Source organism: Penicillium rubens (genome assembly GCF_028828025.1).
Source record: "Penicillium rubens strain IBT 27055 chromosome Unknown utg000003l_segment0_segment0, whole genome shotgun sequence".
In the NCBI taxonomy this organism is placed as follows: Eukaryota; Fungi; Ascomycota; class Eurotiomycetes; order Eurotiales; family Aspergillaceae; genus Penicillium; species Penicillium rubens.
Window position 1 is genome coordinate 658,993 of NW_026890601.1, and position 24,267 is coordinate 683,259.

Sequence of the window (24,267 nt, forward strand, 5' to 3'; positions counted from 1 at the left end):
CTTTTCTTCCTGTTTCTTCTGAGCGTTACCGGCGTTGGGGTATCTACTTTATGAATTGACACAGCCATGGCCGCAATTAAGCGTTTTTCAAGGTGCATTTAGTAAATTGTATTAGGAATTACACATGCGCAGGTGTATCTCCGATATCCCAAATCCATGAGAATCTACCGAGTTCCACCGAGGAACTGCGGGGAGGCGCGGGGATTCCGGCCAAGTTTACAATTTTCTTTATATCGAGCTTCACACTGCCTAGGCATACAGACATATCTACAGATACAGATATCTACTTGACATGCGTTGTATACCCGCAGTGGATTAAGTTGTGTCTCCCCGAGAAACCCACACCCCGCCCCGAACCTCGCTCTGTCAACCTCACCTCAAAACACAAGCATGACTGAACCGACTGCAAAGAATGCGCCATACCGGCCGCAATATCACCTCAAACCATTCCCGCCCCTGTCACCAACAACCTCCCAACCATTGAAACAACCGATCCCTCCCAATGAAGTCCCCGACCCGAACCAGAATGGGACAGCCTACACCAACCAACCCACCAACGACTCAACCGACGACGAACCAATCCCCCCTCTCCCAACCGTGATCGCAAGAATCCACGCCCGCGTACAAGCTTTCCTAAACGAACCCCACGCCCCGGACACACTGCTAGCCTCGGTGCAACGACAAACGCGCATCTCGCTAGACGTAGTCAACACCGCGCTGCAGCGATACAAGCTCTCGGAGCTCTCCGTCTCCTACAACGGCGGGAAGGACTGTCTAGTCCTACTAATTCTGTTTCTGGCCGGGTTGCATCCAAGCCGCGTCCGCAACGACTCACACCCCACCACTGCAACCGCAAATGATACGAACTCCTCCCCCGCAGACCTCGACGCAGAGGCCCAAATAGCTGCTGCGACGGTCATCCCGGCCATCTATGCGCTCCCGCCTGATCCCTTCGATGCAGTTGAAGACTTCGTCATCTCCTCTGCTGAAGCCTATCATCTTGCTATTACGAAGTACACGACTGCGCCGCCAGATTCGACGCTTCGCTCGAGTTTTGAGGATTATCTGGCGCGTCACCCTGGGATCCGGGCGATATTTGTTGGTACAAGGCGGACGGACCCGCATGGTGCGCAGCTGACGCACTTTGATCGGACGGATGGGGGGTGGCCGGATTTTGTGCGCGTGCATCCCGTGATCGATTGGCATTATGCGGAGATTTGGGCATTTATTCGGCATCTGGACTTGAAGTATTGCTCGCTCTATGATGAGGGATATACCAGTCTTGGCGGCACGTCTGATACGCATCCTAATCCGAGATTGCGGCTTGGGGCTCAAGCTGATGGCCAGTATCTTCCTGCTTATGAGCTCACTGAGGATCTGGAGGAGAGACTTGGGCGCAATTGATTTGAATAGTGTGGATTGTCTTACCTGTGTATAGATTGAGATTCATCTCTCATTGGCCTCTTCGGATAGATTGCTTTGCACGTTACAGTTGTGCTCGCGCACCTTGGATCTTGAACATGAACACTTACGTGGAGTTTGGTCTTGAGTAATATCATATTAGACTGCGCAACCCAATAAGGTGCGATAGCGTTCTTTGAACGAAGTCTTGAAACATGCATCTTGTCTGTCACATATGCTGAAAACATGCAAAGCCCATATAACTGCGAAAGAAAAAAAGGCATTTCCCATCCTCCCATCATACTCCATAAAAATGCAAACCGAACTCCATAATGATACCGTGTAGAGTCGTCTAAGAATACCACGAAGGGTCGAAAACAGAAAAGCAACCGAATATCATATCGTGAATCATAAGTCGTGAATCGTGGAACAATCATAAAAAAATCGAGGATGAGCCATACATCGTCAATACATTCTGCGAATGGTAACAGATGCTGCGCATTTGGATATTGGAGAGCACCCTGAGGAAGTGCCGATCATCTTACCCCGGGGATAAGATGTTGTAAAGCATCCCGTGCAAATACAGATATTCGTGGGAGCATATTGCACGACGGGTTTACTTGCACGAGCGAGCCGGGGAGAGAATGATCATGGGAGAAGACGAAGCGGGGGATACAGATCCCGCTCTGATGTTCTCCTTGTGGGTTCCCATAGTCGGCGAGCCGGGCATGACAGTCTTGGAAGAACCGCCAGAGAGGTCAGTAAAAGAGCGACGGCTCAAGGACAAAGCTCGACTGCGATAGGCGGGCGTGTGGTCAAGAGCATTGAGGCTCCGGGAGGACAAGGAACTGCTCCGTGCACTGCTTGATGAATTCTTCAGGCGCGGGTGGCTGTGGCCCCAATCAGATTGTGTTGCATTACGATATAGTGTAGCATTCGGACTTACCAAGGAGAGATCGAGGTTGCTGGGGTCCAGTTAGAGCCCACTCCAGCTGGAGAGGTGTAGCTGACTTGAGAGTTTGGAGTAAGGTGAGAGCCACGTTTCATTCCAGGGGAGGGAGTAGATCCCTGAACCACTTCAACCGAGTAATTGTACTCTCCGGCGCGGTAGGCACGACGTTCGTTACTCTGCTGCTTCAGGATCTTTTGGGCCTTGGTATCAGCAAAGCGCAGAAGCAGCTTCACCCCGTCGCCCTTGGTGACGTTGTGGAATTCCGCCAGGACCTTTTCGGCAACCTCACGGTTTTCGAAGCTGTAAATCAAGTTTCAGATCAGAACAAGTCACGAGAGTCAAGCAATTGGGGCTTTGTTACCGTGCAAAGCCCACTTCCTTGCTCACACCTGTCTTCTCATCACGACTAATTTTCTCTGATACAACACGCCACGGCTCGAAATGACGACGCAGGTCCTGAACAAGCTAATTAGGATTCAGCAAGACAGGCAAAGGGCGGGGGTTTGTGTATCTCACAGCTTCAGTCCAATCGATTGGAATGTTGGTGCAATATATATTGGTAGAAGACTTGTCCTCCAGATCCTTCAGGCGAGAGTTGCGAGATTTCTGGGCGAAGCTAGCTTGGTAGCCGAGGTAAAAGAAACCGCGAATACAGTTCTCACAGGATTCGAAGCTATAATACTGAACGAAACCGAATCTGCAAAAGGTCAGGATAGATCATTGGAAAGGAGTTTCGTGGAGTAAGTACCCTTTGCAAAGGCTGGTGTCCAGGTCCACGATCGCCTTGCAACGCTCGATCTTTCCGAAGCGGGCCGCGTAGGCATGCAGCATCTCATCAGTAGTCTCGGGCAGGAATCCTCGGATGTAGACATTGGTTATACCCTCGCGGTTCTCCAGACACTTGGCGAGTGTCAGCTCAGATGGGTTTGTCCACATGGCAGGCACCGCACGTGGGATGGCAGGCTCTTGTTGAGTCAGAGCCTCCAGATCTTGAATTACGTATCCGTTGGGGGTCTTCATCATTTGGAGGGGGAGCGAGAGCGACCCAAGCTGGGAGGCCATCATACCCCCATAAGAGTAACCGCCATCCATGGCAGAAACAAGAGCGGGAGGATAGTAATGAATCTGACCGGTGTTCTCCCCTTGAGCTGCCTTCTGACCTTCGGGCATATTCCATGTAGCTTGCTTGTTTGTTGTCCCATCGTGCATGTCATAGTTCATCATATAGGGCCACGATGAATATCCACCAGCCACCACAGGGTTGACGTTGGGATAGACTCCCGTGGGAAGGTAAGAAAACTGACCCATCTGATCATTCTGACCAGAGACACCGTTTGGAACAAAGGAAGAGACGGTCGGAACGCCATTGAAAACGGTTGAATTAGGGACCAGGATAAATGGGCTGTTGTACGCACGGTTGGTATTCGACCAGTCCATGTTTGCGTTCACTTGAACGGGCGCGGTACCCTTTGGGCCGTTGAACTTGGGGCGAGGATTCAATCCTCTGAAAAGATTGGTCAGGCCTGCAACACTGCCGTCACTGGAACTCGGGTTGGTGGATTGCTGGTACCTGGGGCCATAGGGTGTACGAGGCTCGCTTTGGTGGTAGTATCCAGACTGTGAGATTGATGTCTGGGTAGAGGCCGAGCCCGAGCCCGAGCCAGAGGAGCTCGTGTGCTGGGAGCCCTGGGGGTGCATGATGAAGGAAATACACTGACAGAGATCAATTTCGTCAGCTAGTTCTCCGTGGTTGATAGACAGGTAATGGAAAAGGGCTTGAAGAGCGGCCTTAAGCCTCCAGATGACCAAATGCCCCAATTGAATGGGCTCAGCCGCACGACTCTCACCTCAGTTCCTGCACCAAATTATATAGACACTTCTGACAAGAAAGTCTGGCTGCTGTCCAAGCATGCCAGAGTCAGCCAAAACGGAGACTGGGAGGGTAATCGAACATGACCAAAATGGAGTGCAAAGCTTACCTGTTGTCGAGATGGAACCTGCCGTCTGTTCTCCCAGGCTGGAAGGCGTCTGATGATAACTCAAAGCAAAGACGAGGTACGTCGAGATGAGGTATACGGCAACGAAAGTCTGACGGCTCTGGAATCGAAAATGGGATAAATGGGCCAGGTCGAGACCGATGGCCAAGTAAATGGTGGGATAGGGGAATGGAGGAATAGAATGGAGATGGGATGGGAGGATGAGGAGGGAAAAGGCCTCAAGAAGAAAGAATGGCAGATCTCGGGTAAGGAAAGAGCGTAAGGATAAGAAGAGAAGGAGCTACGGGGATTTGGTGGTGGAAAGGGAAAGGGAAGTCACATGGGAGAGACAACTATATACGTGTACCTAAGGACTGTAGAATATCACCCACTGATATTCGAATATTCAGTATATGTTCATTATGATCTCAAGACATAGGAACCCAGAAGGGATATTCTAGACTTGAACCCATTGAAGGAGAATGCTAAACTGCAATTTTATATCCTGTCCATATCTATGAGAAAGAGCAGCAGGTACCGAATTGGGGGAGATATCCAAAGAAAAGGAAAATACTCAGGGACCATCACTTGAAATGCAAAGAATTTATTGAGATTTCTCCTGCAGCCACTTGTAAACCACCGAGAAATCCTTACCACGATGCTCCTCCTCAACGGCCTTGTAAACCTCACGAGCCTGAGCACCCAGGGCGAGAGGCGTATTGGACTGCTCTGCAGCCGCAAGAGCCAAACGAAGATCCTTGTGCATGAGACTCACCCCGAATCCACCCTCATACCCACGCGAAGCGGGGGCAGTCTCAACGACACCAGGAACAGGATTGTTAACCTCAGAGGGCCAGCAACGACCTGTAGACGAATTGATCATTTCCGCCAAGGCCTTGGGCTCAAGTCCCCAGCGAACACCTAGGTTCATAGCCTCAGCAGTGGCGATATTATTCAGAGCCAAAATGTAATTATTGGCGAGCTTGCCGGACACGCCAGCACCGGGCTCGCCAAGATGCCAGGCCTTCTTGCCCATCAAGGCGAGCACACCGCGGATACGCTCAAGCAGCTCGCCTGACTGTGAAGAGGCACCGAACATGAATGATAACGTTCCTGCCCGGGCACCAACCACACCTCCTGATACGGGGGCGTCCACGAAGCGGCCAGTTTGCGTAGTGTGGATGGCGTTTGCGATATCCTTGGATGTGACGGGGTCAATGGTAGATGAGTCGATGAAGAGACGTTCCTGCTCGAGCGGTGGCAGTGGTCCATGTTTAAGGATAGAGTGGAACACGTCAATGACGTGCTGAGACTCAGGAAGACTGGTAACGGTGACTATCTAAACAGCAGACAGAAATAAACATAGTTATCAGTCCCCAGAACAACACAAGTATATGGAGCACAGTTCATGCAGGAAAGTCACTAGCTCGGCCACAGGCTGAGCCTGCACGGTAGATAACCACTTACCGATTTCTCGGCGACCTCGCGCGCACTCTGAGCGATCTCGACTTGGGCTTCATTGGCGCCTGCGCCATTGCTTTGTGCGGTCTCCCGTGCCTCTGCGGCGAACCGTTTCATTACATCTTCGTTGACGTCGCGCACGATCAGGGTATCGGATGCCGGGATCTTGGCGCGCAGGTTTTTGGCCATATGGTAGCCTGGGTAGTTAGCAAATGCTATACAAACAACCCACAGGCGATTGTATAGCCGAGGCTGTGTATCCGAGGCCCTCGCTGTCAATCACGTACCCATTTGTCCCAGTCCGACAAAGCCCCACGTCGCATCACGGTGCATAGTTGTGGAGAAAGCTCGGGCCTTGCTGGACGGCCAGCGTCGGGGCTCCACTGCGGACGTATGGAAGCAAGTCGCCCTCCGAGGGAGGGACATGGCTGTTCGAAGACTCATTTTTGATTAATATAATGTTCTCTCTGATTTCGAAGAGAGACAGTAAGTGACGAGTGTTAATACGCGTAAACAATGATGGTTTTAGAGTCAACAATTGCCGAGTCCAATGGGCGTAGAACAATGTTGGATCGTTTGAATCTAGGAAATTGGAATGGGGAGATGCGGTATTTAAAAGATCCAGGATGCACCATTCTAGCTCCGCGCAGCCTTTAACCGTGGCTTTCCGAGATGCCAGGGAGCACGAGATCGTCATGCATCGCAACAGCCTGAAATGCGGGGAAGACCGGAATAGGAAAGCCGTGGGGAAGCGCATCACGTGTTATGTGTGGGGTATATATACTCAATATTTGGTCCAATGTAGATACTAGATACCTATCATGAATGTCGGACCTTGAAGGTAGCCTCTAGAAAAAGACAAAAAGATAACCTTGGAGCTGAACATAAATGCAAATATATAGACTTTGATAATGAAATTCGAAACACCTACTATGTTAAGTCCATCAATTTTCAAGATATGACTTCATGGACTTTACAGGATGTAGAGGCGCGGATCAACGCTAGATGACAAGACCGATCGCGAAGTAGACGGACGAGTAAAGGGTATGTAAAGTGATCCAAACTCCCAAGAAATGCCAGACAGCCTGGAAAGAGACTGACAACAGAAATGAAAAAGCAAAACGATAAAACAGAGTGATATGATAGAGCCCAGAGTGATGTAGCGATTTCACCTCGGTGATGTCGGGTGACTGGTAGGTGCTGATAGATATTCCTCAGGCACCTTTGGGACACGGGGTGAGTTGGCCGTTTGCACTATGGCGCGGTGTTGCGCGCGCAGGTGGTCCCGCTGTCGCTCCTTTTCTCTGTTGGCTGCGCCACCAGTTAGTCTCCGCATGCCGCTGCGAATCATTGACTCCAGGGAGTGTGGTCCATCGGTTGCACTGCGGACCATGGGTGCGGGTGGAGTAATCGTCTTCTTGATCGTCGGGCGTTCCTCCAGATCCGAATGCACGTCGTCAGGGTCCTCATCGGACAGGAAAGCGGAATCGCTGAATCCAACGGGCAGTGTGGAATTGGGCCCATTGGAAGCGGTGTGGACATAGAGATTGTTGGTAGGGGAGGTGACAGAGCGGGTATGAGAACCAGATCGAAGTATCTGTGCATTTGGAGGTATTGCCGTTACTGGGGAGTATACGCCCGGGCCGTCGAAGCGGAAATTGGGTGGGCGGGACTCGGCGAGACCATTATGGAAGGATGATGTAGAGCCTGTCCGACCCAGTGATTCCCGCAAAATTGGCGCGGTCTGCTGGTCGTACAGATGTGCGTTGGTATCCACATAGTTACCAGTAAATCCTCGCAGCATGGGAGGGGCTATAGGGTTCAGCACAGGCGTGATTGTATCAGTATCCTCAAAGAAGTCATCTAGGCTGTCCAACTTCTGTACGATATCCCCCATGTTGCCATCAACCTGCGTGTCGATTGATTTCATGGTATCAGCTCTCATTGGGAAGAATGAGTCGCTGTAGTCATCCGCATGGAAGGCTACACTTGGTGTTCTGGTATCTTCCTCTTGCCTGTCTTCAGCCTCAACACAGGTGTAGAAGACAGCGTGGACGTTGTGGCGGGTCACGTTTGACTGGGTTGCAGGCATAGGAACCGACCATCCTGTCGGTTCAGGAATTCCGTACAGACTCTGGATTCGCTCGTACTCTTTGCGGATAGCACGAGAAGAGGCTGCTGATGCCATACTCATCCGAAGATGTTGGCGCTCCATTGGATTTCCTGAGACCGTGATGATATTATCCAGAACCTCCAGAGCCTGAGGGCAGAGATCGGTTTGCAGAAGCCGAAGTAGTGGGGAGATCAGATCTGGGCCATGGCAGGTGACCTCGTTGCGCCGCATGTCCACCTCGGGAATCAAGACACAGAGGATCCTCATTGTCTTGATGCGGAACCAATCCGTGGTGTTGGTGAGGAGACCCATGAGGAAGATGAGACACTGGAAGTCCAGCTGGGGGAAATAGTATGACTTAATCTCGGTGATAATATGGTCAAGGAAGACCCCAGCGGTCTTGTACTGCTGATTGGCAAACCCAAACAATGATGCTGCAAGGCGAGGGCATCGCTCGTTCTCAGCCACCCGGGCAAGTATGCTAGCACGAGCGATAGGTTTGGGGTCACTAAACCCATCATTGAAGCATTGAAGGAAGTGGGGTAGGTTAGCCAGTACAGTGAACAGATGTCGAGTTCCGTCTCCGATGAGATCATTGTTTGGAAGACCACTGAGAGTATGAAGTAGATCGAGTGTACGATCAAAGGACTCGGACGATTTCATTCCCTTGAAGACAAGGTCCTGGATACCATCGAAGCCACCTTCCCAGTTTGGTGGTTGGCCCTCGATAAGGTTGGTCACCACAACCGGATCACTGAGATCGACCCGGTCGAGGAATTTCTCAAGCATGCCAATACTCTCGATAAACTCAGTCTCGTGGATTGTGTTGAGACAAGCACACGTCGTCCAGAATAGCTGAGGATAATCCAGAAGATCTGACGGTGCTAGGGAGGTGATGATGATCTTCAACGTAGTAAGAATTTCCATCGAGAAGGTTTGGTAATCCGTTTCCTCGTCCGCAATAGTGTTTGAAAGGCGAGCGAGCATATCGGCCAGCATTCGCGAGTCTAATGATGTTGAGATACAGCGGAAGATCTGGAACGAGCGGCATGCTAAATGTCGCACCGGACACGAAGTGGCCCAGTTCAATGCCTCCTTCGCCCACAAGTCGCCGACACCTTCGTCAGCAAAGCTGAAGAACTTGACGACATCACGGGTGACAGAAGCCATAGATGCAGGCACCCGGCGATCATCAGTCTCTTCCTCTTTGCCATGATTCTCTTCGTATTTCCAGACAACCGCGGGGTCACTCTTCCGTATTGATTCCACAAAGTCTTCGACTGATTGCCGGGCACCTGCCGGGGCATCATCCTCGAGTTTGGCCGCTATCAGTTCATGGATAAGATGTACCAGCATCTCACGAGCTTGCTCCTGCACAGTGACTGTATAATGATCCCAGAGGATGAGAACGATGTGGATCAGCTTGACAACATCACCTAGAGCGAGAGTCACCGGAGCGACCATGAGATCAACGAGGAATATCAGTGCAACCTGTCCAAGGGACAAACCAGCTTGTTTGTTCCCAACTGGGAGCACTGTCCCAAGGTCTGCGACGTATGGTAGGCTTTTGATGTCAGGAGGCGGAGGAGTGAGTTCTTTCCGCTCTTGCACCATGTTCTTCGGCACAATCTGCAACAAGAAAAACTCGATGACCTTTGATCCTGCTGGTGTTCCAGACAAGAACACAACCATTTGCTTGGCATACTCCACAAAATTTTGCTCTTTGCGTTCCAGACATATGCTAATAATGAAGTCGAGGACCAGCTGCACATTTCCCCCGTGAGGGCCTGTTGCCAGGGCCTGCCACAGCGCTTGCACTTGATTAGGCAGGACCGTACTGCAACGAATAGTTATCTCAAAAAGGTTCGCGAGCAACATGTATGACTTGGCTGTAGGGCCACCATTCGGGTCAACCTGTAACTCCATCGTTTGAACCCACGGCAGGATGGCAGCGACCATATTTCGCTGACTGTCAGGTCGAAGACTTCGGAAATGTAAAGAAAACTCCGAAAAGATAGAGAATGCCAAGTCAGAGTGCTGACTAGCTAATCTTTTCGAGATTTCGAACTGGGCTAGCTTGTACACTGCAGTAGTCTTGTCCGAGATACTGATATCGAAGTCTTGGAGCCTGGAGTTCTTCTGCTGGCGTTCCTCAAGTTTTCGAAGAAGCTTAGCAGATTTCATTCTGATCTCACGCTTTTCGTTGCCTAGTGTCACCAAGACCGCCCCTAGAACTCTCCAGAATTCAAGTGGATAGTCTGGATATTCAAACAGCACCTGCGATACCACCTCAAAGTAGCTCTCAATGGTCTTGGGCTTCTCGGTAACGTAGCACATCTCTATTGATCGCTCCATCAGATAGGAATGTTCCTGATTGTGAATGATGAGGTTTTTGAGAGCCCGACGGCCAATGGCATGCCATTTATCAGGCTCGGTGTTGAAGATCATGTCAATCCATGAAAGCATGCGAGTGACATCAAATTGGAGGACAGAACCACTTTCGGTGGTGATGCTGATGGGGCCAGCACAAAGAAAAGCCATTGCACTCAAGGCTGCTGCGCGTAGATTCTTCTTCTCAATCTCCATAGCAGCAGGGGTGTTTTTCATTTCAGCGGTCTCATGTGGTCGGGCCACGGAAAACTTGCGCGTATTCTCTTCCCTTTCAGAGATCTGGGATTGATTTGGCGAGTATCCACACCAGTCCTCCATAAGGGAGAAAGCAGACTTTCGCGATTCGAAGGGCATCCAGCGGGAAGGATCCTTAGTACGATTTATGCCTTCAAATATCTCCTCCATCAGCCCGCAGAAATGGAATCGCAGGCGCTGGAATTCCCAGTCGTTCTGAACCTCGGCATCACTAAGGAAGATGCGGATGTCTTTTGCGTATGTGACAAGATTGTTCACGATCCAGTCGTCATTGTACACTTCAGGTTCTTGAAGGAAGTGAGACGTGAGTTTGTAAACGTTTGTGACCTCGGTGCGCAGGCGATCGGTCTTCCTGTTTCGACGCGGGCTGCTGGGGCTGCGGTAGTGGTTTCCAATTCTCATCTTCGCCTCCTCATTGCAGGTAGTGACCGCGTACTGCAAAGACTCTAGAAGCGTGCGATAGAGGTTTTTCTGAATAGATCCCAAAGCCACAACAATAGCACTGCGAATGGAATCCCGTTCAGCAGAAAGGAGAGGGATAACAAATGCGAAGAGGCTTCGGGCAGAGCTGATCTTATCTTGGGACTGATGGGCCCCCTTTGAAGTTTTGCGCGCATGCTGCGCATTTGCCAGCTGACTTTGCGATTGAGCCCCGACACTGGTGACAGTGGTGCAGGCCATGACCAAGTAAAGCTTCCATTGCTCGATGATGATCTCAGCTGCCATGTTTTTCCCAAGGGGGCGATTCTGGTATGCATCCATGGGAGCATATTGCGGGAATCTTGTACTCTCGGCGAGAGATGTGATGATGTTGTGCATCTGGACGAGACGTGCACATACGATCTCCCTTCCTAGGGTTACAGCAAACGGGCAAGTCTCAAAGCTGACACGGATGATGTTGGGAAATACCTTGCCCCACAATGTGTAATCATAGGATACTTCACTGCTACACAGTTCGATAAGAGTATTTTGAGAGGCGCTCCTTCTTTTACCCTTTTGAATTCGGCTCCACTCTGCCACGGTCAGATGCTCATCATTCACATCAAAGATTTCCTGAGAAGCATCCTCAAGAATCCGGATGATTCTTGTGTTTTCCTTTCCAAGAGCACGATCAAATTCAGTGATCAACCGCAGGACAGTGATAGCAAATGCTCGAACCCGTCTTGACTGAGAACACAAGAAAAAGAGCCCATGTGACTCAATCTCATCCACATGGGCGAGGACACTCGATAAATCGAGGTGCAGAGCTCGGCTACCAGAAATGGATCTCTCCAGTTGATCCATTGCTGCCGCGCCTTTTGTTTTTTCCTTGATCTCGTCAATCCAGATCTGCAGTAACTCGACGTATAGTCTCAGAGTAGAGTCGATATGGCCTGATCCAAGCATTCCTTCGTCTGACATGGTGGAATAGCGCTCATCAAAGTTGAAGATGAACCTAGCAAATCCGATGGTAACTTGCTGGGCGTGTAATTGCCGGGCAATTGCCTTCAACGACTCCGCTGAGGAAGTAGCGATATTGGACTGGACATGGGCAGTTCCGGTGCAAAGAAGATTGATGAGCGAATTGAATGGGATGTGATCGGAGAGACAGCGAGGAAGGGCTTGGACTGCCACATGAAGCAGATCATAGAATCCTTGTTTCTGATCCAGTGTGGTGACATGGTCGTCACCACGACGACCGAAGCTGAAGGCGTCTGATATTGGAGTTTTGGGTGTAGTTCCACCGAACTTCTCATCCAGAACTGCCTGTCCGCCGAATGTGTTATCACACAGCAATGTGATCTTGCCTAAAACTTCACAAAATCGGAAATAGTATTCCTTCACATTATCACTTAGTCTCGCAGTATTGACAGGTTGCCATGAATTTGGGTCTTGCTTCTGAGAAGCACTGGGCACTTTGTACTCTTTAAGCAGTTGGGGTCGGTGGAAATACACGGGGGTTGAAACGTCGGTGAAAGGATTCGGGAGTGAGCCAGTCGGGATCGGAGGGCATAGCTGGTCGCTTGTCTCCAGATCAGACATTGTAGCCAGGAAAGCGCGGATACCAATGACCATTTTCTCCGGCTCCATCTGTTCTATCTTCAACTCTCTGCCAGATAGGAACAGATCTGAGTTGATCAAAGGGAAAATAATGTTACGGAAACAAACATCCGGATGCTTGAAACCAATTATCTGTATCAGTTGAATCAACGGATCGGCAAAGACCGGCTCTGCACTCATGTATGTTCTCCTGCCCGTCGGCAGGGCAATCTTTGCCACTTCTTCAACCTTTCGAAGAGTGGTTGTCGGGGAGTCTGAGAAGCGGAAGAAATAGGTCCAGACCAGACGACAAATGGCGTGGAGGGCGGGTGCACGAGTAGGGCGGTCTTTTAGGCGTGCAGGCAAACTCGAGATCATCGAGAGCCATTGGGAAGAGAAAGTCTCTTTGTTAGAGATGCACAGCAACAGCACATTCAAGGAGAAGGAAGATGTCCAATGACGAGGCTTGATAAGGAGTTGCGTCAGGCGTGGTTGGATCAGGTCCACGAATTCCCTCCACCGGGGCAGTGAGAGATCACAGCTCGGGTTGGCAGCAACAGGGAGAAGAAGTTTTTCAATCACGTAGCAGTATGCCTGTTTGATACGCTGCCCGTGCGCATTGACAAACAGGCGTGCCAGTGATCGCATGAAATCACAGGACTTGGGCCACCCTTCTGAAGTCATAGGCAAACGCAGATATCGCATGCAGAGGATCAGCAATTCCGACTTCGAATCGCTTTCACGAGATGGCCCCCGGGCAGTTTCCTCCTTTTGATAGCGCTCGAGTTCCGTCAAGTAGCGACCAGCGACGCCGGAGAAATTGGATTCACTCATAATACCCAGCAACTGGCCATAGATCCTCCAATTAGCCATCCGCAGAGGTGACGCCGAGATCTGGTCCGGGTCAGAGGTTTTCACCTGGCCAAACACGATGTCTTCTAGGCGATCTGCCATGTCGAGAGTGATTGAAGCCAGGCTACTCTGATTGAAGATCTCAATCAAGACCCTACAGACTAGGTACACCGAGACGGTTGCGCGTCGCTCTATCAAGGCGACTTCGTCGGGACGACCGATAAACGGCGGTTGCTGCGCCCGTTCCGCGATAGCAGTGGGATCAGCAGGCTGCGTCGGTTCGGTATTGCGGCGCAAGAGAGGGCCATTCTCTGTGGCAGCGGGCGAGGGTCTTTGCTCATTCAACATCTGTCTCGCTGCAATAGCAGCATCTCCCTTAGCCTTGCGCCAGAACATAATTGTATCGATCAGAGGTTTCGGCTTCTGCCGAGCGATATGTCCTAAAGCCGATATCAACTGATCAAATGTCGGGTCTGCTCCTGGACCGCAGACCTCCTCCACGGGAGCATCGGATTCCCCCAGCTTCATGATGGCCTGGTTGATCTTGTTGTCTGCCTGTCCAACGAACGAGTTGAACAGATGATGCAATGCATATTCCCCAACAGTCTTAGATTCCGAGTGATGTTTAGACTGTGAACGACTATCTGACCGCTCGCGTCTTGGTTTTCCTCCAGAGTTCATTCGGTTGTGAATCACGGTGGCCGGGCTCACATCCCTCAATGTCGTATCATTGTCTTGGATTGTACTCAATGTCGGTGGCATCGCGTGACTAGCGGGTATCCCGGATGGTGTCGAATAACCCGAGTGTGCCTCGAGAGGGTCGAACTTGGCAGGAAGGGTTGCCTCGTCAAACGCACCACGGCCGAGGGAGGCAATGAGCTCCGGGCTCAAAGGGCTTGTGGAAGCGGTTGATCCGGCCATGCTTGTATTCCGTGAATGCTGTATACCGTGTACGATGGAAGTCTGCCGGTGGTGACCATACGAATTGGAGGGCCGTCTTTCTAATCCCACTTCATATCCTGGAGGGCGGGCTCCCGATACGTCGGGGCTCTTAGAACCGGAATGACCACGTCGGGGCTGGATAGGGGCGAGAGTGGAGGGATCGACTGGTCTTCCTCGGACGGTAGAAGATTCGCGACTGTGCAAAGGAGTGGACTGGGCGGTCCTGGTCCCTCGGCGTTCCGACGGGGATGCGAGATTATGTTGAGATGCGGATTTAAGGTCGTCGGGAATGAGGGGCAGGATTGTCTGGCCTGGGCCAGCTTTGGCAGGGTGTGAAGCCACTGTGAGATTCTAATGTCAGACCGAGTCCGTTTGCTCCGATAGCGACAGTGTTTGTAAGACATACTGTTGGAGATTATGAGGACCTCATTGCTCAAACCTGCAAGCAGCCGTGTCAAGATTCTGATATAAGCTGCACATAGCCAATTCAAGAATCCAAGGGGTGTGAAGACTTTGGGGTGAGAGACCTTGATGTTTTTATCGGGCGCACGGGTACGTCTGGGGATTATTATTAAGCCTCATATTCGATGGATAGGTCGTTATATATTTAGTTATTTCAAATTTTTTAAGAGATATTTGAATCTCGCTATAGTCTCCTAGCCCTGTTTCTTTGTGTCTTATATTGTGCATACATGTATTCATCTGATTCCCTTCCCGTTGGGCACTCCAAGGCTGCTTAGCCTTGGCTCTTCTCCCCACAGAGCCTCACTCTATTCACTGGAATTTTTGGTTAACCCCTTTTTCATTTTCTATACGACATATTGTTTTAGTGGCAGAAATTAGAAATTGGGATGTATCCAGAGGGAAATAGTATGGTCCCATACCTTTTCCTCTAGTATTATATATCATATGTTTCTTATAGATGAGCTGCAGGTTTGACGTAAGGAACAAGGATCTCAGGGTGAATCGAACGGTTTCAAATGCCGAGCGGGGTAGTAGTGAATGAAACTGTTCTGGGAACTTGAACTTGAAACAAACGTCTGTTTTAGAGAACGGGTGGAGAGAAAGTTATAAACCTCCTACATATAAGGGAGTAGTACACGCATGTCATTGGGTATGTCTGCCTTGATATATTATGTAGCTCTATTTCTGGAGAAGTGCATGCTCGGCCCTATATCGGATCCACGCATATATATATATAACCTGCAAGATATCAAGCCAGGCACACCATTCACCCCATCGCACAAATTGGAGTGTTTAGAGTAATAAATCCTTAAAATATCATCTTCTGAATGTCACGAAAGTATTCGATGTTATGCTCGGTGCCTATACCTTAGATACAATCTGAACTATATACTTCTCGCTACATATATTTACCAGGGCTACAATAGAAAAAGAAGAAGCACCTGGGCACATGCCGAGGCCCAAAGGCAATGTCATAATTGCCTTAAGGAGTTAAGAGTTCGAGTAGATTGACATACAACCCACTCCATTCTCCGATATACTATATATGTTAGGCGATCTTCTCCACTTGTCAGGGATGGCAAAGCCGGGATCCGAGCCCAGAAAGGCAATTCACCACGTTGGACTATCTTAAGTCTTTATCTATGTTGTAGATAGGTACGGAGTACAATTATATGTAGATTAAAAAGAAGAGAAGTGCGGAAATATTCCGCACCCCAAGACACCGACCTGATAGGCCTGTGATCTCCCGAGCAGCCTTGCCGTTTTCCTCTGTTACCCGAGCTCCGCCTTTTCTTTCCAGTTTGACCCCCGGGGAATGCCTCTGACACATTTGGGAAAACTGCCGTGGAGAATAAGACTGTGTAGGCTTTTTGGGGCCGATCTTGGTTCCGACTTGCCCTCGGCCATTGCCCTCCCCCACAATATATAATATATAAAACTAGGTCTTGGGTGGTCTGAGGGTCTTTCTTATTTTCTTATCTTCTTACCTTCTTTATATAAATTATTCCAATTTCTAAAAGGCTTTCGGTACTTTTTACATGTACTTCGGAGTTTACCAGATTGATCGTAAGTAGACAGCGGTGAGATTTGCCCGTGAAGATCCACCGAAAGCCCGGGAGCCCAGGACTGGTGGATCAGACCACCTGTTGGCTTCTCTTCTTCTTCTCTCTATCCTGTACAACATACACTCTCATTTACGGCTCTCTGTCGGGGGGCCTATTCACCAAAGATCCACCTTTCTTTGTCTACTTGTGTTTGTTCCCCTGGCCTTGGAACACGTTCAACCAATTCTCCCCCTCTCGGCGGGAATTCGCGCCACAACAAACCCCCCTGTTCCCCGCAAGATACGCACCACGTACCATAATGGCGCAACTGGATACTCTCGACCTGGTCGTCTTGGTCGCCCTCTTGGTGGGTAGCGTTGCCTACTTCACCAAGGGTAGCTACTGGGCCGTCCCCAAAGACCCATATGCATCCTCGGCCGCCACCCTCAATGGAGCCGCTAAGACCGGCAAGACCCGTGACATCGTGGAGAAGATGGAGGAGACAAACAAGAACTGTGTCATTTTCTATGGCTCCCAGACTGGTACTGCAGAGGATTACGCATCTCGACTCGCCAAGGAAGGCTCCCAGCGCTTCGGACTGAAGACTATGGTCGCCGACATTGAGGACTATGACTACGAGAACCTGGACAAATTCCCCGAGGACAAGGTTGCATTCTTCGTGCTGGCCACCTACGGCGAGGGTGAGCCCACCGACAACGCCGTCGAGTTCTACCAATTCTTCACCGGTGAGGATGTCGCCTTCGAGAGCGGCGCTTCCGCTGAAGACAAGCCTCTGTCTTCGTTGAAGTATGTCACATTCGGTCTGGGTAACAACACTTATGAGCACTACAACGCCATGGTCCGTCAGGTCGATGCCGCCCTGACCAAACTTGGTGCGCAGCGCATTGGAACTGCTGGTGAGGGCGACGATGGCGCCGGAACCATGGAAGAGGATTTCCTGTCTTGGAAGGAGCCCATGTGGGCTGCTCTGTCGGACGCCATGAACCTCCAGGAACGTGAAGCTGTCTACGAGGCCGTATTCTCCGTTGACGAGGATGATGAAAAAGCCCCCGAGGAGGAGTCTGTCTACCTGGGTGAGCCCACTGCCTCCCACCGTGAGGGTCAACCCAAGGGCCCCTTCTCTGCGCACAACCCCTACATTGCCCCTATTGTCGAATCCTCGGAACTGTTCACCGTCAAGGACCGTAACTGTCTACACATGGAGATCAGCATCGCTGGCAGCAATCTCAGCTACCAGACCGGTGATCACATCGCTATTTGGCCCACGAACGCCGGCGCCGAGGTCGATCGCTTCCTTGGAGTCTTTGGTCTTGAGGAGAAGCGCCACTCGGTGATCAACATCAAGGGTATCGATGTCACGGCTAAGGTCCCTATTCCAACCCCGACCACCTATGATGCCGCTGTCCGCTACTACATGGAAGTGTGTGCTCCCGTCTCACGTCAATTTGTCTCAAGTCTTGCTGCTTTCGCCCCCGATGAGGAGAGCAAAGCCGAGATTGTCCGTTTGGGTAACGACAAGGATTACTTCCACGAGAAGATCACCAACCAGTGCTTCACCATTGCTCAGGCGCTCCAAAGCATTACTTCTAAGCCGTTCACTGCCGTGCCTTTCTCCCTGCTTATTGAAGGTCTCAACAAGCTTCAGCCCCGGTACTACTCGATTTCTTCGTCATCTCTGGTTCAAAAGGATAAGATCAGCATCACCGCTGTCGTTGAGTCTGTTCGTCTGCCGGGTGCCTCGCACGTGGTCAAGGGTGTCACCACCAACTACCTCTTGGCTCTTAAGCAGAAGCAGAACGGCGACCCGTCCCCCGATCCTCACGGCCTGACTTACTCAATCAACGGTCCCCGCAACAAGTACGATGGTATCCACGTGCCTGTCCACGTCCGTCACTCTAACTTTAAGTTGCCTTCCGACCCATCTAAGCCTATCATCATGGTTGGCCCCGGTACTGGTGTCGCGCCCTTCCGTGGTTTCATCCAAGAACGTGCTGCTCTTGCTGCCAAGGGAGAGAAGGTTGGCACAATCCTTTTGTTCTTTGGATGCCGTAAGAGCGACGAGGACTTCATTTACAAGGATGAATTCAAGGTATGTAAACAACCCCTTGCACTTGGAATCCGAACCTTGACACTGACATGACTTGTTCAGACCTTCCAAGATCAAATGGGTGACTCCCTGAAGATTATCACTGCCTTCTCCCGCGAGGGATCCGAGAAAGTTTACGTCCAGCACCGTCTGAAGGAGAACGCCGAGCTCGTCAGCGACCTTCTCAAGCAAAAGGCCAACTTCTACGTCTGCGGTGATGCTGCCAACATGGCCCGTGAGGTCAATCTGGTTCTTGGTCACATCATTGCCCAGCAACGGGGTTTGCCCGCCGAGAAGGGTGAGGAGATGGTCAAGCACATGCGTAGCAGCGGCAGCTACCAGGAGGACGTCTGGTCATGATCTCATGATTGATGAACACTTCTTTGCACTTGCACCACGCTTAGATGATCGTGCCTATATATTAACATTTTGTTTGATATGATACGCCTCTTGTTTGATTCGCGCTGCATGTTTCTCTAGCATCGGCCTCTTGTTGAGGATTTTGGGCTTGTTAGCTATGGACTGCTGCCTGGGCGGGGTATGACTTTAGACTTGTGATTTTAAAAGGAATCTATTTTTTTTTTCTTCTCTTCTTTCAAATTATTATGTTTGTATTTAACTATGTATCTATTTAATTGGAAGTATGAACGTTTGGATGCTTTCGGTTGTAAGCGCGGACTTTAGACGTCATCTGCACGGGAACCTCGACTCTCATATCCCCACACACCGACCGAGCAATCCCTTCCTCAACAGAGTCGATTGAGAGATATGTGCAATCCATAATTCAGCTGCACAGACATTCGCTATCTCAACCCACTGTACATTCTACTACCTGAGATCCCATTCCCGCAGACTGGTGCGCCGAACCTCGAACCCAACCAGCTCCGCGCTGTCAGATACTGCGGGTTGCTGAATAACGATGGCTTATGTCGTGCCCATTCATCGGGCAAGCAGTATTCGCCATGCGGTGAAGCTCAACTTTTTTTCTCCAGACGAAGAGTGCCTAGTCGCAGCGTGAGTCCCATCCTCCCGCAAAGCACCGAACCCAACCGACCTTCCACCCGATGACGACAAGCACAATAGCTAACCCTCCCTCGAACCCGCAGTAAAGCCAGTCGTCTCGAGTTTTACACTCTCACAGCGGATGGAATCGTCCTGACCGCGACTCGTGCTCTGAATGCACGGGTCACTATGCTCGCGCGCCTGCCCGCACCAACAAATTCCCCAACCGACCACCTCTTCGTCGGCACAGACCAGTACAATTATTTCACAATAACATGGGACCGCGAATCAAACCAGATCAAAACAGCGCGCAGCTGCGTCGACATTGCCGAGCCCTCGTCTCGGGAGTCCCAATGCGCACCGCGATGTCTGATCGATCCCACCGGGCGGTTCATGACGCTGGAAGTATACGAGGGCGTGATAGTTGTTGTGCCGATCGTACAACCGACGAAGAAAAGAGGTCGGATGTCGATGGGAGGGCCACAGGCTGACCTGCCGCTGCAGGTGGGAGAACTCGATAAACCGACTACATCCCGCATTGATGAGCTTTTCGTTCGATCCTCGGCATTCTTGCATTCGGAATCTAATCCCTGGCTGGCATTGCTCTACGAAGATAACCAGCAGAAGGTGCGGCTTCGAATCCGTGAGTTGGATTTCACGCCGGGCACTGCGGGGACTTTGGCAGATGCTACTTTCAAGGAGGTGCAGAAGTTGGAGGGGGGTGAATTCGGACAGGAACTTGATCTTGGGTCGTCGCATCTTATCCCTATTCCCGCTCCGTTGGGCGGGCTAATTGTGCTTGGGGAAACTTCGATTAAGTATATCGACGATAATGCCAATGATGTGATTACGCGGAATCTCGACGAGGCGACGGTCTTCGTGGCCTGGGAGAAAGTTGATAGTCAGCGGTGGCTGTTGGCTGATGACTACGGGAGGCTATTTTTCCTGTCTTTCATTCTGAACAACATGGGCGAAATCGATGACTGGAAGCTCGAGTATCTCGGCAAGACGTCTCGTGCATCCGTGCTGGTCTATCTCGGTGGAGGCATGTTGTTTGTTGGATCGCATCACGGCGACTCACAGGTTCTCCGGCTGGATGGAAGCTCGTTTGAGGTCATCCAGACATTGTCTAACATCGCACCAATCCTCGACTTCACTATCATGGATCTTGGAAATCGTACAAGTGAGAGCCAAACACATGAGTTCTCATCCGGACAGGCTCGAATTGTGACTGGTTCTGGTGCCTTTGACGACGGGACGCTGCGAAGTGTGCGTAGTGGTGTTGGCATGGAAGAGTTAGGTGTGTTGGGAGAAATGGAGCACATCACTGATCTCTGGGGACTGCAAACTCGAAGCAAAGACGACTTCCTGAATACGCTTATTGTTACATTTGTTGACGAAACGCGTGTGTTCCAGTTTAGCACTGACGGTGAAGTTGAAGAGTTGGATAACTTCCTGGGGCTTTCACTCACGGAATGTACTCTTCTCGTCACAAGGCTCCAGGGTGACCGCATACTTCAGGTCACAGAACAACGGGTGCTGGTGGCTGATCTAGAAAGCGGAATGGTGACATTTGAATGGGCACCTCAAGACCAGAAGCTGATCACTGCCGCGTCGGCCAATGAGGACCATCTGGTTCTCGTTATCAGCGGCCAAATTGTGGCATCCTTTGATATCAGGGACAATGTCCAGATCATCACGCAGAAGGATCTCGGTGCCGACCAGCAAATCTCTGGTCTAACTGTCCCGTCATCACCAACTGGGGTTTTCATCGCAGGGTTCCCCCAATCAGCCAAGGTTTCAATCATGGCTATCAAGGACTTCGCTATTCTTCAAACGAAATCCTTGGGCCCTACTGGGGAGAGCTTCCCTCGATCAGTTCTTGTAGCCGAAGTGCTCGCAGACAGCCATCCTACTCTCTTCATTTCCATGGCCGATGGCTGCGTCATTACATTCTCGCTAAACCCACAAGACTACTCGCTAAGTGAAATGAACAAGCTGATCCTTGGTTCCGAGCAACCCACATTCAAGAAACTCCCCAAGGGTGATGGCCTATACAACGTCTTCGCTACCTGCGAGAACCCCAGCCTGATCTACGGCTCCGAAGGCCGGATCATCTACTCTGCAGTGAACTCCGAGGGCGCATCACGGGTATGCCATTTGAACGCAGAGGCATTCCCAGATTCCATCGCTGTGGCAACCGAGAAAGAGCTGAAGATCGCGCTCGTTGACAAAGAGCGCACCACGCAAATTCAAACGTTACCAATGGGCTCTACTGTTCGACGTGTTGCATACTCTCCTTCCGAGAAGGCATTTGGAATTGGCACCATTGATCGCAAGCTCGTGAATGGCGCAGAGGTCGTCAAGAGCCACTTTGTCCTTGCTGATGAGATCATGTTCCGGCGCCTTGATGCGTTAGAACTGGGTCCTGACGAACTGGTGGAGAGTGTTGTTCGCGCTGAGCTGCCGGCAGGGAAAGATGAAAATGGAAAAGAGATCATGAAGGACCGATTTGTTGTCGGTACGGCATTCGCAGACGAAGAGCAAGATGAGTCGATCCGCGGGCGGATCCTCATTCTAGAAGTTGACCACGGCCGCAAGCTGAGCCAAGTCGCCGAGTTACCAGTTATGGGCGCCTGTAGGGCTCTTGCTATGATGGGCGATTGTGTTGTTGCGGCACTTGTCAAGACTGTGAGTACTCATCGACTGTGTATGCGAACACTGTACTGACAATATTCAGGTCGTTGTGTATAGAGTCAAAATCAATAACGTTGGACCGATGAAGCTCGAAAAGCTCGCTGCATACCGGACCTCCACCGCACCGGTCGACGTAATAGTCGTCGACGACCTAATCGCAGTGGCAGATCTCATGAAGAGCCTTTGCCTTGTCAGGTATACACCGGGTCACGCTGGGGAACCTGCGAAGCTGACCGAAGTCGGTCGTCACTATCAGACCGTCTGGAGTACAGCAATTGCCTGCGTTGGAGATGAGACGTTCCTCCAGAGCGACGCTGAAGGGAACCTTATCGTTCTCTCGCGGAATATGAACGGAGTCACCGCCCAGGACAAGCACAGGCTAATGCCTACTAGCGAAATTTCACTAGGGGAGATGGTCAATCGGATCCGACCAGTTAATATTCCACAGCTTTCCAGCGTTATGGTGACGCCGCGGGCGTTTATGGCAACAGTAAGTTCACCCAGCTAACTGGGCTGACCAGCATTAAAGGACCATTCGCTAACCTACTTAAAGGTCGAGGGCTCCATCTTCCTCTTCGCTGTTATCAATCCCGAACATCAAGATTTCCTCATGACACTGCAAGCCTCTCTATCGACCAAAATCAACTCGCTGGGCAACTTGTCATTCGACAAGTTCCGAAGCTTCAGAACTATGGTGCGCAGCGCTGAGGCCCCGTACCGGTTCGTGGATGGTGAGCTTATTGAGCAGTTTTTGAACTGCTCACCAAGCATGCAAGAAGAGATTGTGCAGGAGATTGGCTCCTCGGACGTCGTGGAGGTTAAGAGAATGATTGAGGCCTTGCGGAGGCTTCACTGATTTTTTTGGCGAGGGACATAGTTCTTCGGGGCATTGGCGACATGTTACGACTGTTCATGAATACGGATAAGATGTGGCGATGGCTGGTTTTAGAAGGGCCCAGGATGAAAGTTCTGGCTCGGATATGACTGGATTGGATGCATGCTTTAGGTACAGATAGTAGATTTATGAGTCTCCAAGTATACGCTACTGTGTTAGGTTGAAAGTTCTTAAATGGCGGATGCTACGAGTAGTTCAGAGAATTCACTTAAAAGACAGAGGGGCCATGGGGTCCTATTAAATTGGAATCTACTAATAAAAAATACAAGAAGCAAAACCCCACCGACCATGCAATGCACAACACAACGACCCAAGACGTAAGACCCAAGACAAAAGACTCAAATCTCAAAGATCCTTCTTGACCTTCACATCAACCTCCTCCTCCTCACTCCAATCCAACAACTCCATAATCTGATCCCGACTCAAATCCTCAGCGCGCTGATCCTTCTTCACACGCTTAATGTAATTCTTCTGACGCTTGCGGGCCATATCATTCCACTCAGGAACACCACTAGCAGCAGCCATAAGATCCTCCTCATCCTCAAGCTCATCATCAGTGTTATCGACTTCACCAATGACCTTCCCTTTCCCGTCCCCACCACCACGCAGCGTGTTCGGCGACACCTTGACTTTCCCGAACTGCGCCCTCTCCTTATCGCGCTTCTCCTTCTCCTTGCGACGATCGCGGTCGTGCATCCACTTAAACAACTTCTCGATGTACGGCCGGATGATTATGTAGAAGACCACGCTACCGATAACTTTGGTCCAGCGCTTGCCGCTCATCTGGGCGATGGAGGCGTAGCCGTTCTTGAAGAAGCGGGTTATGGCTAGCTCGAAGACGGAGTAGAGTTGGCCGAAGAAATCATTGGCTGCGGCTGCGGCCTTTTCGCTCAGATCTTCCTGGGGCGTGGACATGGTGGATGATTGATATTTTTTTGGCTTGGTTCAGGGTTTCGAGGGAGAGGTAGGAGCTCGGTGGCTACCCGCGGAATGGATGGGAGGTTGTAGAAGAGCACAGCCAGAGGTAGAGCAATGTTGAATAGGGAGGTTTGAAATATGAATTGAGAATTGAGGGATTAATTGACAGGATCTGCGATTGCTTTGCGCTTCTTTGATATTCCGCGGCTCCCGCAACGAGAGATGCCTGTTTGGGGTTAGCGTGGTCTGCGTGCCGGATTAGCCGTTATTCCGCGGA

At 50.8% G+C, this 24,267-nt stretch overlaps 7 protein-coding genes across 7 annotated transcripts; 3 read left to right on the plus strand and 4 right to left on the minus strand.

The window, feature by feature from the left end:
- Positions 1-390: 390 nt before the first annotated feature.
- On the plus strand, positions 391-1,404 carry N7525_006432 (FAD synthase; the record flags this gene model as incomplete). The annotated part of the gene is made up of 1 exon (XM_002569033.1): positions 391-1,404. The coding sequence occupies one exon, from the start codon at positions 391-393 to the stop codon at positions 1,402-1,404; it is 1,014 nt and encodes a 337-aa protein (XP_002569079.1).
- Positions 1,405-2,017: 613 nt separating this feature from the next.
- Positions 2,018-4,051, minus strand: N7525_006433 (uncharacterized protein; the record flags this gene model as incomplete). Its single annotated transcript, XM_061213723.1, has 5 exons — positions 2,018-2,291; positions 2,348-2,653; positions 2,715-2,809; positions 2,870-3,050; positions 3,102-4,051. 5 exons carry the CDS (start codon positions 4,049-4,051, stop codon positions 2,018-2,020), a joined length of 1,806 nt encoding a protein of 601 aa, XP_061068154.1.
- Positions 4,052-4,933: 882 nt separating this feature from the next.
- N7525_006434 (uncharacterized protein) lies at positions 4,934-6,234 on the minus strand (the record flags this gene model as incomplete). Its single annotated transcript, XM_002569031.2, has 3 exons — positions 4,934-5,668; positions 5,797-6,005; positions 6,078-6,234. 3 exons carry the CDS (start codon positions 6,232-6,234, stop codon positions 4,934-4,936), a joined length of 1,101 nt encoding a protein of 366 aa, XP_002569077.2.
- Positions 6,235-6,958: 724 nt separating this feature from the next.
- Positions 6,959-15,802, minus strand: N7525_006435 (putative cell morphogenesis protein (PAG1); the record flags this gene model as incomplete). The annotated part of the gene is made up of 3 exons (XM_061213724.1): positions 6,959-14,703; positions 14,769-14,801; positions 15,769-15,802. The coding sequence occupies 3 exons, from the start codon at positions 15,800-15,802 to the stop codon at positions 6,959-6,961; spliced, it is 7,812 nt and encodes a 2,603-aa protein (XP_061068155.1).
- Positions 15,803-16,690: 888 nt separating this feature from the next.
- On the plus strand, positions 16,691-18,838 carry cprA (NADPH--hemoprotein reductase cprA; the record flags this gene model as incomplete). Its single annotated transcript, XM_002569029.1, has 2 exons — positions 16,691-18,481; positions 18,542-18,838. The coding sequence occupies 2 exons, from the start codon at positions 16,691-16,693 to the stop codon at positions 18,836-18,838; spliced, it is 2,088 nt and encodes a 695-aa protein (XP_002569075.2).
- A 559-nt stretch (positions 18,839-19,397) lies between these two features.
- N7525_006437 (DDB1/RSE1 family protein) lies at positions 19,398-23,033 on the plus strand (the record flags this gene model as incomplete). The annotated part of the gene is made up of 4 exons (XM_061213725.1): positions 19,398-19,492; positions 19,585-22,171; positions 22,221-22,667; positions 22,731-23,033. 4 exons carry the CDS (start codon positions 19,398-19,400, stop codon positions 23,031-23,033), a joined length of 3,432 nt encoding a protein of 1,143 aa, XP_061068156.1.
- A 384-nt stretch (positions 23,034-23,417) lies between these two features.
- N7525_006438 (uncharacterized protein) lies at positions 23,418-23,987 on the minus strand (the record flags this gene model as incomplete). The annotated part of the gene is made up of 1 exon (XM_002569027.1): positions 23,418-23,987. One exon carries the CDS (start codon positions 23,985-23,987, stop codon positions 23,418-23,420), a length of 570 nt encoding a protein of 189 aa, XP_002569073.1.
- Positions 23,988-24,267: the final 280 nt, after the last annotated feature.